General features: G+C 42.1%; 1 protein-coding gene across 19 annotated transcripts in view; it reads right to left on the bottom strand.

Moving 5' to 3' along the window:
* Positions 1-18,157, bottom strand: part of DPP8 (dipeptidyl peptidase 8) — a 75,472-nt gene that overhangs the window by 38,984 nt on the left and 18,331 nt on the right. For all 19 annotated transcript variants that reach the window (XR_012415078.1, XR_012415077.1, XR_012415076.1 and 16 more), the window contains 4 exons: positions 16,997-17,165; positions 8,898-9,008; positions 6,108-6,236; positions 3,103-3,164 (listed from right to left, as the gene is read on the bottom strand). Coding sequence is in view for 13 of the 19 variants with exons in the window: in XM_073996066.1 (XP_073852167.1) it covers positions 3,103-3,164; positions 6,108-6,236; positions 8,898-9,008; positions 16,997-17,165 (471 nt within the window). In the remaining 6 variants the exon portion in view is untranslated. The remainder of the gene's footprint in view (positions 1-3,102; positions 3,165-6,107; positions 6,237-8,897; positions 9,009-16,996; positions 17,166-18,157) is intronic.

An 18,157-nucleotide genomic window follows, 5' to 3' on the forward strand; every position in this document is an offset into this window, starting at 1 on the left:
ATGTGCCACTGCGCCTAGCTAATTTTTGTATTTTTAGTAGAGACGGGGTTTTACCATGTTGGCAAGGCTGGTCTCGAACTCCTGACCTGAGTGATCTGCCTGTCTCCCAAACAGTTGGGATTACAGGCATAAGCCACCGTGCTCGGCCCATTTGTGTAATATATTAAAGAAATAGCCCCGGCTGGATAAGCAAACTTTTTTCTTTTAAAAGTCTAACAAACACACAGTAAAAAATAAATAATTTTTAAAAACTGCAAAGGATCTGAATAGACAGTCTTCCAAAGAAAATATATACATGGCTAATAAACACAGAAAATGATTCCCAACATCGTTAGACATCAGAGAAATATAAATCAAAACCACAATGAGATATCACTTAAAACACAACAGCAGCCAGGCGTGGTGGCTCACGCCTGTAATCCCAGCACTTTGGGAGGCCGAGGCAGGCGAATCACGACATCAGGAGATCAAGACCATCTTGGCTAATAACGTGAAACCCCATCTCTACTAAAAATATAAAAAAATTAGCTGGACGTGGTGGTGGGCGCCTGTAGTCCCAGCTGCTTGGGAGGCTGACGTAGGAGAATGGCATGAACTCGGGAAGTGGAGCTTGCAGTGAGCAGAGATCGCACCACTGCACTCCAGCCTGGGTGACAGAGTGAGACTCCATCTCAAAAAAAAAACAAAAACAAACAAAAAAAACAAACCCACAATCGAATGGCTATAATAAATATAATGGACAATAAGAAGTATTGGTGATAATGTGGAGAAACTGGAAATCTCATACAGGCTGAAGCAGGAGAATCACATGAACCCAGAAGGCAGAGGTTGAAGTGAGCCGAGAATCGCACCATTGCACTCCAGCCCGGGTGACAGTGCGAAACTCCATCTCAAAAAAAAAAAAAAAGGTTGCCTAGTGCTGGGGGATATGAGGAGGTTGGAATATAAAATAGTACATGCTGAGTGTGGTGGCTCACACCTGTAATCCTAGCACTTCAGGAGGCTGAAGTGAGAGGATCACGTGGGCTCAGGAGTTCAAGACCAGCCTGGGCAACACAGGGAAATCCTGTCGCTACAAAAAATAAAACGAGCTGGGCATGGTAGTGTGTGCCTGTACTCCCAGCTACTTAGAAGGCGGAGGCAGGAGGATCACTTGAGCCTGAGAGGTTAAGGCTGGGCTGAGTGGGACTGTGTCACCGTACTCCAGGTTGGGTGACAAAGTGAGACCTTTCTCTTTTTTTTGTATTTTTAGTAGAGAGGGGTTTTACCATATTAGGCAGGCTGGACACTTTCTTCAAAAAATAAAATAAAATAAAATAAAATAAAATAAAATAAAATAGTGCAGCCACTTTGGAAAAACACTTTAGTTCCACAAAAGGTTAAAAAAATAGTCATCAAATGACTCAACAATTCTACTTGTAGGTATATACTCCAGAAAAATAAAAACGTAAGCCCACACAAAAACTGTTACATACATACTCATGGCAGCATTATTCTTAATAGCCATAAAACAGAAACAATCGAAATGTTCATCACCTGATAAACACAATATGGTATATCCATATAAAGGTATTATTCATCAATTAAAAATAAATGAAGTATTGATACATGGTACAACATGGATGGACCTTGAAAGCAATCTAAGTCAAGGAGACCAAACTACATATTGTATGATTCCACTTATATGAAATGTCCAGAATAGGCAAATTTATAGAGATAGAAAGTAGATTAATGGTTATCTAGGCTGGGCGCGGTGGCTCATGCCTGTAATCCTAGCACTTTGGAAGGCCAAGGTGGGCAGATCATGAGGTCAGGAGTTTGACACCAGTCTGGTCAACATAGTGAAACCCTGTCTCTACTAAAAATACATAAAATTAGCTGGGTGTGGTGGTATGTGCCTGTAATTCCAACTACTCGGGAGGCTGAAGCAGAAGAATCACGTGAACCCAGAAGGCAGAGGTTGAAGTGAGCCGAGAATTGCACCATTGCACTCCAGCCCGGGTGACAGTGCGGAACTCCATTTCCAAAAAAAAAAAAAAGGTTGCCTAGTGCTGGGGGATATGAGGAGGTTGGAGGATGATGGCTTAGAAGTATAGGGTATCTTTTTGAGGTAATAACAATGTTCTAAAACTGCCTGTGGTAATGGTTGCAAAACTCTGTGAATATACCAACAGCCACTAAATTTTAAACTTTAAATAAATCATATTACATGTGAGTTATATATCTCAGTAAAGCTGTTTTTAAAAAAGTCTAGAAGAGGAAGACTGACTCAGGAGCCTCTCTCTCTGCAGGAGAGAAAGCTATCCTCTTTTCTCTTTTGCCTGTTAAACCTCCACTCTTAAACTCAAAAAAACCCCAAAAAAGTCTAGAAGAGAATACTGTTTTTTAGCTAGTCTTGTGTGCATGCAGCTTATAAGCATTTGGCTGTTGAAACGGAAAGCTGTAGTACAAGTCAACTGTGGGATTTTTTTTTTTTTTTTGGAGACAGTCTCTCGCCCTGTCATCCAGGCTGGAGTGCAATGGCCGGATCTCGGCTCACTGCAAGCTCTGCCTCCCGGGTTTACGCCATTCTCCTGCCTCAGCCTCCCGAGTAGCTGGGACTACAGGCGCCCGCCACCTCGTCCGGCTAGTTTTTTTTTGTATTTTTTAGTAGAGACGGGGTTTCACCGTGTTAGCCAGGATGGTCTCCATCTCCTGACCTCGTGATCTGCCTGTCTCGGCCTCCAAAAGTGCTGGGATTACAGGCTTGAGCCACCACGCCTGGCCACTGTGGGATATTTAATGCACCACGGACATCTACCCACCACAAAAGGTAACCAGTCAATAACTACCTTTTTTTTTCTTTTAACATTAATCTGGAGAATAAAGGCAAACAGAAAAACTACTGGAAAGGAGTGGTTAATATGCATATCCCCATATTCCCATCTTATGAACCAGCAGGATGATTTGTAAGTAAAAAATTAGGTCAGTCTAAAATCATGATCCACAGATATCTCAGCAAGTTCAGTAAGTCCAAAAATAAAAAAGTGTATCAAAGAACCCTACTGGGCTGAACAGATCAGTCAAATGACACAGAAGGTCAACTCAGCATTTTATACTTACCCTTCCTTCGGCATCAATCATTATTTCTGACATCTTAAAAGTGACTTTAGGATTTGCTGTACCTTTAGAAAGAGACATAAATGAATAGTAATGTTTATCCAAAATTGCTCAAATTAATTTTGCCAGATCAATTCTCTTTACACTTTAGTTAAGTCAAGAATAATGTATAGGTCGGGTGCGGTGGCTCATGCCTGTAATCCCAGTACTTTGGCAGGTTGAGGCAGGTGGCTCACCTGAGGTCAGGAGTTTGAGACCACCTTGGCCAACATGGTGAAACTCCATCTCTACTAAAAATACAAAAATTAGCCAGGCGTGGTGGTGTGCGTCTGTAATCCCATCTACTTGGGAGGCTGAGGCAGGAGAATCACTTGAACCTGGGAGGCAGAGGTTGCAGTGAGCTGCCATTGCACCACTGCCCTCCAGCCTGGGTAACAAGAGCGAGACTCCGTCTCAAAAAAAAAAAAAAAAAAAAAGAAAGAGATATAAATGAATAGTAATGCTTATCCAAAATGACTCAAATTAATTTTGCCAGATCAATTCTCTTTACACTTTAGTTAAGTCAAGAGTAAAGTATATGCCAGGCACAGTGTCTCACGCCTGTAATCCCAGCACTTTGAGAGGCCAAGGCAGGCGGATCACTTGAGCTCAGGAATTCAAGACCAGCCTGGCTCACATGGTAAAACCCCATCTCTACAAAATATACAAAAATTAGGCAGGGCGCAGTGGCTCACGCCTGTAATCCCAGCACTTTGGGAGGTCGAGGCAGGTGGATCACCTGAGGTCAGTGTGAGACCAGCCTGACCAACATGGTGAAACCCCATCTCTACTAAAAATATAAAAATTAGCCAGGCGTGGTGGCACGTGCCTGTAATCCTAGCTACTCAGGGGGCTGAGGCAGGACAATTGCTTGAACTTGGGAGGCGGAGGTTGCAGTGAGCTGAGATCGCACCACTGCACTCCAGCCTGGGCGACAGAGCGAGACTCTGTCTCAAAAAAACAAACAACACGAAAAAAACGGCTGGGTGCAGTGGCTCATGCCTGTAATCCCAACACTTTGGGAGGCTGAGGCAGGTGGATCACGAGATCAGAAGTTCGAGACCAGCCTGGCCAACATGGTGAAACCCTGTCTCTACTAAAAATACAAAAATTAGCCAGGCGTGGTGGCAGGCACCTGTAATCGCAGCTACTTGGGAGACTGAGGCAGGAGAATCACTTGAACCTGGGAAGCGGGGGTTATAGTGAGCCGAGATCGCGCCATTGCACTCCAGCCTGGATGACAGAGCAAAAAAACAAAAACAAAAACAAAAACAAACAAAAACAAAAAAGCAAAAAAACAAAAAACAAAAATTAGCCGGGTGCCGTGGTACACACTGCACCAGGCTGGTCGAGCTACTCAGGAGGCTAAGGTGGGAAAATGGCCTGAGCTCAGGAGATGGAGGTATAGTGAGCCAAGATCACACCACTGCATTCCAGCCTTGGCAACAGAGAGAGACTGTCTCAAGAAAAAAATGAAAAAGAATAATGTAGATGGTCAGAGCTTTACTGCACAAGAATCTCAGAGCCCCATCTCAAATTCATACTTTTTGAATATCAAAAAATAAGGGGTTTGGCCAGGTGCGGCGGCTCATACCTGTAATCCCAGCACTTTGGGAGGCCGAGGTGATCCCTTCAGGTCAGGAGTGGTGAAACACCATCTCTACTAAAAATACAAAAATCATCCGGGCTTGGTGGTAGGCACCTGTAATCCCAGCTACTCAGGAGGCTGAGGGAGGACAATCATTTGAACCCTGGAGGCAGAGGCTTCAGTGAGCCAAGATCACGCCACTGCACTCCAGCCTGGATGACAGAGCAAGACACTGTCTTAAAAAAGTAAAATAAAAATAAGGGGCTTGCCCATCAACCAACAAGTGGATTTTAAAAATGTAGTATATATACAACAACATGGAATACTACTCAACCACAAAAAGGAACAAAATAATGGCATTCACAGCAACCTGGATGGAGCTGGAGACCATTATTCTAAGTGAAGTAACTCAAGAACGGAAAACCAAGTATCATTGCTCTCACTGATAAGTGGGAGCTAAGCTATGAGGACACAAAGGCATAAGAATGATATAAAGGACTCTGGGGACTCCAGAGGAAGGGTGGGAGGGGGGTGAGGAATAAAAGACTACACATTGGGTACTGTGTACACTGCTTGGGTGATGGGTGCACCAAAATCTCAGAAATCACCACTAAAGAACTTATCCATGTAACCGAAAACCACCTGTTCCCCAAAAACTATTGAAATAAAATTTTTAAAGAATAAAAAAAAAACCAACCAGGCTGAAAAGAGTCCGAATGAAATAAAGTGAAAATACGTATTATTTTCACAATTGAAATGCTGTAAGAAGCAAAATGGGGAAAAAAAATCACTTATTATGAACAGTATCACTTAAAAATCTGTATTTGCTAGCAAAGACACCTTCTCCTTTTTCTTTTTTTTTTTTGAGACAGACTTTTACTCTTGTTGCCCAGGAAGGCAATGGTGTGATCTCGGCTCACTACAACCTCTGCCTCCTGGGTTCAAGCAATTATTCTGTGTCAGCCTCCCAATTAGCTGGGATTACAGGCATGCACCAAAACGCCTGGCTAATTCTGCATTTTTAGTAAAGATGGAGTTTCACCATGTTGGTCAGGCTGGTCTCAAACTCCTGACCTCAAGTGATCCACCCGCCTCAGCCTCCCAAAGTGCTGGGATTACAGACATGAGCTACCACGCCTGGTGCAAAGATACCCTCTAATTCATTCCTTGAGGAAATCAATTATGTGGACATCCCTACCTTTGAAAAGAATAAAAAACGATCACTCTTTAATTCAAAATCTATTTTTGTGATACCCAGTGAACAACCCATCATAAATAAGGCTGGAAATGACCAATGTCATTGACTACACCTTTGGATGACTACAGAATCTTATTTGGAAAGAGGAAATGAGTGAATATAAATGCCAATGGAGTACAGTACCTGTTTTAGGATAACGGAATGAATCTGCCCTCCTTGTTTCCAGCATAGGGGATGTAACATGAATAATTTCCACCTCAGATTCATCATTTTCTTCATATAGAATTCTAAGAATTTTACCACCACTGGGAGCTTAAAAGAAATTTAGATATTGAAAATTTAGAATAATTATTCCAGAAAGTAGTCATAACCAACCGTTCCTTCTAGTATCAGATTTCTTATAGTGAAGAATAACTTATGTATAAAATACGCTACCTGTTTTGTAGGAAAATATCACTAGTCTTTGTAGCAGCAAGGTGAGTTATTGTTAAGCCACTTCTTTTGGAGGGAAAACAACTGGAGATGATATGTATACATATTTTTAAAACAGGGAAAAACATTTTTGAAGGACTTCATTCTTACATACCATAAAATGCATTCTTTGTTGAAAAATGAAATATTTAATTACATTTATAATATTTCCCATTAAAAACATAAATACTAAATACAGTTCAGTTATTTTGAATAGTTTCTCTATTCATGTCAAAATCGTGTTCTAACAAATACAACAAAACATTTCACATCTTAAAATAAAATGTCCAAATCCAAGACATGGCTTACAAGTATTTTTCAGGGTCTCTTAGAGATGCATTCAGACTGCTAGCTCTAAACCATGAGTAGGTCATGAAATCTATTAATGGGTCACAATCAGTATTTTAAAAAATGTAACACACAAACCACACCCTGGGCAACATGGTAATACTCCATCTCTACAAAAAAATATAAAAATTAGCTGTGTGTAGTGGCTTGCGCCTGTAGTCCCAGGTACTTGGGAGGCTGAGGTGAGAGGATTGCTTGAGCCCGGGAGGCAGAGTTTGCAGTGAGCTGAGATTGCACCACTGCACTCCAGCCTGGGCAACAGAGACCTCACCTCAAAAAAAACAAAACAAAAAACCCAAAAACAAAAAAACCCAACATAACAGTATCAGGGAGTATTACACATAAGAATAAGTATTGCGGCCGGGGGCAGTGGCTCACGCCTGTAATCCCAGCACTTTGGGAGGCCGAGGTGGGTGGATCATGAGGTCAGAAGATTGAGACCATCCTGGCTAACAAGGTGAAACCCCATCTCTACTAAAAATGCAAAAAATTAGCCGGGTGCAGTGGCGGGCGCCTGTAGTCCCAGCTACCTGGGAGGCTGAGAGGCAGGAGAATGGCTTGAACTGGGAGGCGGAGCTTGTAGTGAGCTGAGATTGTGCCACTGCACTCCAGCCTGGGCGACAAGAGAGAGACTATGTCTCAAAAAAAAAAAGAATAAGTATTGCTTCTTGAAATTTGTTTTCAGTTTTATCTATACAGTATATGTATTAGGCCACAATACAAGTACACTTCTAACTGGATCATGGTCAAAAAGTTTGAAAGCCAAGCTTTAGTGAGCTGTTTCTCAGAGAGTGAGGTATTTGTGAATTTGCCCCAAGAAAGGGAGGAATTTGTTCCCTTTTATCCCATCCATTCATACACTGATTTGATCATCTGTTTAACAGACTCTCTAGTCAAATTTTTATAGCAACACATTAAGGTGTGTTTTTTTGTTTGTTTGTTTTTCAGACTGAGTCTCGCTCTGTCGCCAGGCTGGAACGCAGTGGCACGATCTTGGCTCACTGCAATCTCCACCTCCCAGGTTCAATTGATTCTTCTGCCTCAGCCTCCCGAGTAGCTGGGACTACAGGTGTGCAGCGCCACACCCAGCTAATTCTTTGTATTTTAGTAGAGATGGGGTTTCACCATGTTGGCCAGGATAGTCTCGATCTCCTGACCTCATGATCCGCCCACCTCAGCCTCCCAAAGTGCTGGGATTACATGTGTGAGTCACTGCGCCTGGCCAAGGTGTGGTATTTTTTATTTTGCCACCAATGCTGCCAGCATTACCAAGACCAGCCTTTAGGAGAAAAACTGGCAAAGAGAATTGAGGGGCCAGAGGCATTAAACCACAATACAGTTGTTTTTACTAGACTTCATTATGATGAAATATAAATCTACATTTTTTTTTTTTTTTTTGAGACGGAGTCTCACTGTGTCGCCCAGGCTGGAGTGCAGAGGCACGATCTCGGCTCACTGCAAGCTCCGCCTCCCAGGTTCACATCATTCTCCTGTCTCAACCTCCCTGTAGCTGGGACTACAGGCACCCGCCACCACACTCGGCTAATTTTTTTTTTTTTAATTTTTAGTAGAGACGGGGTTTCACTGCGTTAGCCAGGATGGTCTCGATCTCCTGACCTCGTGATCCACCCGCCTCGGCCTCCCAAAGTGCTGGGATTACAGGCGTTGAGCCACTGCGCCTGGTTATAATCTACACATTTTTGAGACAGAGTTTCGCTCTCAGTGCCCAAGATGGAGTGCAATAGCACGATCTCAGCTCACTGCAACTTCCGTCTCCTGGGTTCAAGCGATTCTCCTGCTTCAGCCTCCCGCGTAGCTGGGATTACAAGTGCGTGCCACCACGCCCCGCTAATTTTTTGTATTTTTATTAGAAATGGGGTTTCACCATGTTAGCCAGGCTGGTCTCGAACTCCTGACCTCAGGTGATCCGACTGCCTTAGTCTCCCAAAGTGCTGGGATTACAGGTGTTAGCCACTGCGCCTGGCCTAAACTATATATTTTAAGTAACTACTGGCATGAATCAATCATCATCACTTTGGAATCTATTATCCACTTTCAAATCTATTAACCAAGATTTAGAATCTGCACTTAACTGACAGTTGAATCTTATAATACTTTAAAATGATCCATAATACATTATTTGAACCCCCTTACTTGTTTCAGCTTTCGGACACCACCAATAGCCAGAATATCTATCAAATTCTTCTTGGAGAACAAAGGTAGCAACTCCAGCTGATCTGGCATCTTCTTCCATGTTGGCTAGCTCTAGACAAATATAAAAGGCAAAATTACCACAGAAAGCTATCTTTTCATACGTACAAAGCAAAATGATTCCGTTTATTTGGAAAGGTAGCTGGAGTACAGTGGTAAACCCTGGAGCTAAATGGACTGAGTTCAGATCTGGGGTCCATCATTTACATACTGTCTGACTTTGGGCAAATCATTCAATCTCATTCCACTGCATTATCCCATTTGTAAATGAGAATAAAAGGCTACCTTGTGAGGCTGATATGAAGATTAAATTAATTAATTCACATAAAGCACTTAGAACAAAGCCTGGACCACAGTACATGCTCCAAATAAATGTTATTATTTTCCCAATTAGCAGGATCATGGAAAAAAGATTACACGTAAAGGAGCAGAGTATAGGGGACACTTGCAACTCTCCTACACAGAGAAGTATTCTTAGACCTAGAGTGAATCTTATAGGTCATATAATTCAACCATTCTTCTTTCATCTCATTCAGTTGGAGCAGCTCAGCTTTCATCTGTTTTACACTCAGGTTTGCAGCAAATAGTTTGAAGGGGACTCTTGTTTTAAAAGAAAACCACAAAGCCATAATTATATAAGATTTTGAGGCCAGGCGTGGTGGCTCACGCCTGTAATCCCAGCACTTTGGGAGGCCGAGGGGAACAGATCACAAGGTCAGGAGTTTGAAACCAGCCTGGCCAATATGGTGAAACCCCGTCTTTACTAAAAATACAAAACTTAGCCAGGCATGCTCCTACTTGGGAGGCTGAAGCAGAAGAGTCGCTTGAACCCGGGAGGTGGAGGTTGCAGTGAGCCAAGATCATAACACCACTGCCCTCCAGCCTGGGTGACAGAACAAGACTCCATCTCAAAAAAAAAAAAAAATTTGTGTCATGAGGACATGTTTACAATATACTTGAATAAAACAAATCAGATTACTGAATAGCATGCGCACTGTGATTCATTTATAAAAATGTTATAAAAATGCATTTTTAAAAAGTGCTGATATAAGCTGAAATATGATTATCTCCAAGTAGTAAGATTTCAAGGTTTTTAAAAATTGCTTTATAATTTACGAATTCTTAAATGTACTATTTTTGAAAAATACATATACTTATATGACCACACTCCTATCACCACTTACACTTCCAGTACCCAAGGATGTTTTCTCATGCTCCCTCCCAGTCAAGGCCCAGCCCCGACCCAGAAACAATCACTGATCTGATTCCTATCACCAGAGGTTACGTTTGCATATTCTAGAATTTCATGTAAATGAAATCATACAGTATATATATACTTGTGTTTGGATTCTTTTGAGTTTCATCAATATTGTTACATGTGTCAATAGTTAATTCCTGTTTATTGCTGAGTTATGTTCCATTGCATACCATAGTTCTTTTATCTGTTAATGGATATCTTGCCTGTTTCCAGTTTCTGGCTATTATGAATAAAGATGCTATGAACATTATTACCATGTAAGAATTTTTGTGGGCCAGGCATAGTGGCTCACACCTGTAATCCCAACATTTTGGGAGGCTGAGGAGGGCAGATTGCTTGAGCTCAGGAGTTTGAGACCAGCCTTGGCAACATAGCAAAACCCCGCCTCTATAAAAAATACAAAAATTAGCCAGGTGTGATGGCAGGTGCCTATGGTCCCAGTTACTTGGGAGGCTGAGGTAGGAGAATCACTTGAGCCTAGGAGGAGGAGGATGCAGTGAACCAAGATCACGCCACTGCACTCCAGCCTGGGTGACAGACTGAGATCATGTCTCAAAAAAGAAAAAAAAAAAAGGGAATTTTTGAGAACATGTGTTTTTGTTTCTTCTAAGTAAAATACCTACGAGTAATAAGGCTGGTTAGTGTCGTAAGTGTATGTTTAACTTCATAAGAAAGTACCAAACAGTTATCCAAAGTATTTCTATTATTTTACACTCTTACTATCGAAGTATGAAAGTTCTTCTCCAACATTTGGTGTTCTCAATATTTCTCACTTTAGCCAGTCTAGTAGGCATTACATATCTCATAGGGACTTTAATTTTTATTTTATTTTTGAGACAGGGTCTCGCTGTCACCAAGGGTAGAGTGCAGGGGTGAGATCTCAGGTCACTGCAGCCTTCATCTCTCGGTTCAAGTAATCCTCCTGTCTCAGCCTCCCAAGTAGCTGGGACACAGGCATGTGTCACTAAGCTCAGCTAATTTTTAAAAAAAATTTTGTAGAGACGAGGTCTCATTATGTTTCCCAGGTCTCATTATGTTTCCCAGCTCAAATCCCTGAGCTCAAGTAATCCTCTCACCTTGGCCTCCCAAAGTGCTAGGATTACAGGTATGAGCCACCGCACCTGGCCTGATTCTAATTTTACAGGCAAGTTTTATTATTTTTGCTTATCTATATTTTCTATACAGTGTGACATAATGTACAGTACCAACCAATGATTTGTTTATCCAAAAAGTTTGAATCCAAAAAGAAATATTTGGAATTCAGAATTTGGGAGATATTTCTTTTCTGTCATTTTCTTTCTTTCTCTCTCTCTCTTCCCTCCCTCCCTCCCTCATCTATTTTTTTTTTTTTTTAGACAGAGTTTCGCTCTTGTTGCCCATGCTGGAGTGCAATGGCGCCATCTCGGCTCACCGCAACCTCCACCTCCTGGGTTCAAGCGATTCTCCAACCTAAGCCTCCCGAGTAGCTGGGATTACAGGCATGCACCACCACCCCAGCTAATTTTGTATTTTTAGTAGAGACGAGGTTTCTCCATGTTGGTCAGGCTGGTCTTGAACTCCCAACCTCAGGTGATCCACCCACCTCAGCCTCCCAAAGTGCTAGGATTACAGGCATGAGCCATCGTGCCTGGCCAAGATTTTTCATATATTGTACATCTACCATAATACATTATGTAGTATCTCCAGCAGGGAAACCAAATACCTTGTAATCAAATACACCAATATTCTCGCAGCAAACTTATGAATAGGCACACTATGTAGGTAAGCATATTAAGTTTATAAATATCCTCAGGTTACTTCAGGTCAGGTGTTACTGCCAAATGAGTTTTAGTAACAACCTAATGAAAACTAAGCTCAGTTTTCAAAGTGTTTTGAATTTTGGAATTAATGATAGAGCCAAGACTATGAAGATAAGTAACCCTCATTTGTATCTTCTTACTGTTTATTATAGACTTCCATTATTATTTATTAAATGAATAAATAGTATCATCTCATCCTCTCAGTAAGTCATTTGAGAGCAGAAACTAGGATTTTACTACTTTTAAATTCCTCTATCACCAGGCAAAGAATAAACACATGTGCATACTGATTGACCAAATCCATCTCAAGTGGACTTTCACTTAGAAACCTATTGTGAGTGGAATAAGCTGATGACATTAACTCTCTACCTACTTTCTATCTAAGCACATACTTATACAACACTTACTATGTTTCAGGCACTATCCTAAATACTTCATATATATTAACTCATTAAAGCCTCATAACAACCCTATGTTGATGTGCTATTAACATCTGTTTTATAGATATGGAAACAAAGAGATGGGTTAAATAACCAAGGCCGCACAGTTAATAAATGGTAGACTTGAAATTCTACATTCTCTTTTTTTTTTTTTTTTTTTTTTAGAGACAGGGTCTCTCTCTTTCATCTGCCACCAAGGCTGGAGTGCAGTGGTGCAATTACAGCTCACTCCAAGGCTGGAGAGCAGTGGTGCAACTGAGCCTGACTTCCCAGGCTCAAGTGATCCTCCCACCTTGGCTTCCAGAGTAGCTGAGAAACAGGCGCATGACACCATGTCTGGCTCATTTTTATTATTTTTTATTTTTTTGTAGAGAAAGGGTCTCCCCCTACGTTGCCCAGACTGGTCTTGAACTCCTGGGCTCAAGTGATCTTCCCACCTTGGCTTCCCAAAGTGCTGGGATTACAGACATGAGCCACTTCACCAGGCTCTACCTGTATTCTTAACTACTCTATTAATCCTGAAAATACACCGCATACCTACATACAACATGATAAAGAATAAAAACACTAGTATAATGTCCTGCAGGATTCCAGTGCTTTCCATTTTAAATTCTGCCAATCTTCACAAATCCTGTGGAAAACAATTTTATAGAAGAAAAAAAATTACTAAAAATGCCTTAACTCTGACAGTTATATCAGAGCTTTGCAGTCTCAGCCTCAAGCACAATAACTGGTACATAGCAAGTGTCCAGTGTTTGCTGAAACATGAAAAAATGGGCTGGGTTTGTTGGCTCATGCCTATAATCCCAGCAATTTAGGAGGCTGAGGTGAGAGAATCACTTGAGTCAAGGAGTTCAAGACCAGCCTTGACAACACAGGGAGACCTTGTCTCTACAAAAAAAGTTAAAAATTAGGCAGGCATGGTGGCACACACCTATAGTCTCAGCTATTCAGGGGTGCTGAGATGGGAGGATTGCTGGAGCCCCGTCAAGACTGCAGTGAGCCAACAGGAGACCCTGTCTCAAAAAAATAGGAAAAAAAAAAAAAAAAGGCATGAAAAAATGGCTTGGATTTCCAAAACAGATTTATTAACTACCAACGTAATCTTTCTACTGCCATTGGTAGTAGAACAGCTGTTCTGATTTCCTGACTTCAAAGGGAGATCTATTAAACGCCAAAATCTGTACTTTTAACTTAAGGTTTTCCCTACTCCATCCCTTTGTCTCTATCCTATGCTCTAGATTTAGGCCATATAACTTGGATAACTGCAACAGTCAAGCTTTGGTGTTCCTGTCTCCACCCATGTTTCTTGAATTTAACTTCCACAAAGTATCCAGAGCAACTTATGGACAACATGATGATTATGATCACACAACTGTTAAAAACTTTTCCATGGACCCTCATATCATGATAAAGTCCATGTTCATTTACAGAAAATATGGTCTACCCTTGTCCTGGCCCTTATCTGCCAGTCTTTTGCTACTTCTTGACTCAGAACTTAGGCTTCAGGACCTTCACACTGCTTCTACCTCCTCACAAACACCACGATGTCTTTTGCATCAAGACCTTTCTCATGTAGTCGCTTTGTCAGGAGTGTACTGGATAATATATAGACATTACTTAGGATCAGTTTAGGTGTCATCTTTTCTGGAAAGCCTTCCCTGACCACTTTCCCACATTAGTGCTCTTATAAAACCCTATGTCTGGCCAGGTGCCGTGGCTCACGCCTGTTCTCAGCACTTTGGGAGGCGGAGGTGGGCGGATCACTTGAGGTCAGGAGTTCAACACCAGCCTGGCCAACATGGTGAAACCCCGTCTCTACTAAAAATACAAAAATTAACCAGGTGTGGTGGCATGCACCTGTAATCCCAGCTACTCATGAGGCTGAGGGATGAGAATCACTTGAACCCAGGAGGCAGACGTTACAGTGAGCTGAGATAACGCCACTGCACTCCAGCCTGGGCAATAGAGCGAGACTTTGCCACAAAAAACAAACAGGCTGAGCACAGTGGCTCATGCCTATAATCCCAGCACTTTGGGAGGCCGAGGTGGGTGTATCACAGGATCAGAAGATTGAGACCACCCTGGTCAACATGGTGAAACTGTCTGTACTAAAAATACAAAAAAAATTAGCCAGTAATCCCAGCTACTCGGGAGGCTGAGGCAGGGGAATCAACTGAACCCAAGAGGCGGAGGTTGCAGTGAGCAGAGATCGCACCATTGCACTCCAGCCTGGGTGACAGAGTGAGACTCTGTCTCAAAAAAAAAAAAGAACAAAAAAAAAACAAACTTGAGAGAATATATATCATTTTGTTTTCCTACCTGTAACATATCTGTTAACAATGACTTTCTTTTTTTTTTTTTTTTTTTTTTTTTTGAGACAGAGTCTCGCTCTGTCACCCAGGCTGGAGTACAGTGGCACCATCTCAGCTCACTGCAAGCTCCGCCTCCCGGGTTCATGCCATTCTCCTGCCTCAGCCTCCAGAGTAGCTGGGACTACAGGCGCCCGCCACCACGCCCGGCTAATTTTCTGTATTTTTAGTAGAGACAGGGTTTCACCATATTAGCCAGGATGGTCTCGATCTCTTGACCTCGTGATCGCCTGCCTCAGCCTCCCAAAGTGCTGGGATTACAGGTGTGAGCCACCACACCTGGTCTGTAATTAATTTTAACTAATGATTGATGATGATGAGGGGATAATGATTAAGAAAGATGACAGTAAATCAGCTGTGTGAACGTAAGATTAAGCAAAAGTTAGACAAAAGAATTTTCAGTCTTCATCTTCATTATGGTACTTAATCTCTTTTTTTTTTGGAGACAGAGTCTCGCTCTTTGGTCCAGGCTGGAGTGCAGTGGCCAGATCTCAGCTCACTGCAAGCTCCGCCTCCAAGGTTCACGCCATTCTCCTGCCTCAGCCTCCCGAGTAGCTGGGACTACAGGCGCCCGCCACCTCGCCCAGCTAGTTTTTTATATTTTTTAGTAGAGACGGGGTTTCACCGTGTTAGCCAGGATGGTCTCGATCTCCTGATCTCGTGATCCACCCATCTCGGCCTCCCAAAGTGCTGGGATTACAGGCTTGAGCCACCGCGCCCGGCCCATTATGGTACTTAATCTTAAACTCTGTTTCACGTGTTCAAAGAAAAAGCAATACACTATTTCCCATCTTTCATTTGTATGAAACCTTTAGAGGAAACCACAGCTTTCTGTGCTTTGAATACTGCTTAGTATTATCATAGCCACTTCGATAAAACTTAATTAAATATTCCCACAATATACATAGTTCTACAAAGTTCTATTTTTCCTATTATGACGATAACTAAGTAGACTCTCCGAAACTGAAGGATAAATTTTTTTTGAGACAGGGTCTCACTCTGTCACCCAGGCTGGAGTGCAGTGGTGCAACCATGTCTCACTTTAGCCTCAACCTCCTAGGCTTGAGTGATCCGCCTGCCTCAGCCTCCTGAATAGCTGGGACTACAGGCATGTGCCACCACATCCAGCTAATTTTTTTTTTTTGGTAGAGACAAGGTCTTACTATGTTGCCCAGGCTTCCCCCTGTCTCAGTCTCAAGTAGTTTTATTTTATTTTATTTTATTTTATTTATTTGAGACAAGGTCTTGTTCTCTTGCCCAGGCTGGAGTGCAGTGGCGCGATCTCAGCCACTGCCACCTCCGCCCCCCAGGTTCAAGTAATTCTCCTGTCTCAACCTCCCTAGTAGTTGGGATTTACAGGCACGCACCACCATGCCCGGCTAATTTTTGTATTTTTAGTAGAGACAGGGTTTCACCATGTTGGCCAGACTGTCTAGAACTCCTGACCTCAGGTGATCCACCTGCCTTGGCCTCCCGAAGTGCTGGGACTACAGGCATGAGCCACCATGCCTGGCCTCAAGTAGTTTCTTAGAGTGTGTAATTGGTGTTTCTATCTGTTTCTCAAAAACAAAACTTATTTATTATTATTATTTTTTTATTTTTGAGACAGTCTCACTCTGTCGCCCAGGCTGGAGTACAATGGTGCAATCACGGCTCACCACAGCCTCGACCTCCTGGACTCAAGTGATCCTCCTACCTCAGTCTCCCAGGTAGTTAGAATTACACACGCCACTATGCTCAGCTAATTTTTTGTATTTTTTTGGCAAACGGGGTGTCGCCATGTTGCCCATCCTGGTCTTCAACTTCTGGGCTCAAACAATCTACCTGCCTCAGCCTCCCAGAGTCCTAGGAGCCACCACGCCCAGCCTAAAATTTTATTTTAATAACAAGAGTTCTATGAAAATTCTGGCAGTCTTATTAGGCTAAAAGAACAATCATGTCAGAGGTTCTTTTGTTGCACTGTTTGAAAATGAACATTAAGATAAAGCAGTATTATACATGTGGTACATACCAGTTATCCTCTGTACTTTTCTCTATTTTTAAAAAATTTTAAAGACTTGAATTTCAAACACAAAGATCACCCAGCTTGGTGATCTAATGTCAAAATGCAAGAAGCAAATTATACTTCAAAAAATACTGTTCAGAAAAGTAGATTTGAAGAACTAGGCCTTACCATTGTGCACATAAGTGAGTCTCCTTTCTTCTCTGGTTACGATGTTAGATATCCAAATATCATTGCTATGTATAAAAGCAATCCAGTCTGGATCAGCAGGGCATAATTTTGGATCCATCCGTATGTTGGGACAACTAGTTTCCACTAAATTGGGCCTTAAAGGTTGTTGCTAGAAAAGTAAACAACATTCTAAGGTAAATATCAGGCTGACACATACATGTTCCAGCGCGCTTCTTATATGAAGAAGAATATTTCTAGGTAAAATGTCAACAATGAGGCCAGGCGTGGTGGCTCACACCTGTAATCCCAGCACTTTGGGAGGCCAATGCAGGCGGATCACCTGATGTCAGGAGTTCAAGATCAGCCTGACCAACATAGTAAAACTGCATCTCTACCAAAAATACAAAAATTAGCTGGGCGTCGTGGTGGGCACCTATAGTCCCAGCTACTTGGGAGGCTGAGGCAGGAGAATCGCTTGAACCCGGGAGGCAGCTATTGCAGTGAGCCAAGATAGTGCCACTGCACTCCAGCCTGGGTGACAGAGAGACTCAGTCTCAGGGGGAAAAAAAAAAAAGTCAACAATGATCATTGCTTCCCAGAAAAATATACTTTCCATTGCCTTAACTTACCAGAAAGGACTCATTTTTTTACTTTGAATGAAAAAGCTAAGGGTAATAGGAGAGGACATAAAGACAATAAAACAGTACTTCATAAATTTTGTTGCCCCAACCTGCCCCAATACCTCTTAAGAGTATTTACTGTTCATTAAACATTGTTATTGAACACTTATTCATCAAATATTTTATTAAATATTTTAAAATTATTTTTACCAATATAAAATAGTTTGCTGATAAAAATGTAATAGAAGCCAGGATCATCACAATTCTCTCAAGAGTTCCTAAAGCTCATAATGAATTGCCTAGAATAAAACCAAACATAAGCCACTTGAGAGGCTGAGGCAAGAGGATCACTCGAGCCTAAAGTCCAAGACAAGCTGGGGCAATACAGTGGGACCCTCACCTCTAAAAAGAATTTTTTTAAATTAGTCGGGTGTGGCGGCACATATCTATAGCTACCCAGCTACTCAAGGAGGCCGAGGTGGGAGGATTGCTTGAGCCCAGGAGTTTGAGGCTGCAGTGAGCCATGATCTCGCCACTGTAC

Source organism: Macaca fascicularis, chromosome 7, assembly GCF_037993035.2.
Source record: "Macaca fascicularis isolate 582-1 chromosome 7, T2T-MFA8v1.1".
Taxonomy (NCBI): Eukaryota; Metazoa; Chordata; class Mammalia; order Primates; family Cercopithecidae; genus Macaca; species Macaca fascicularis.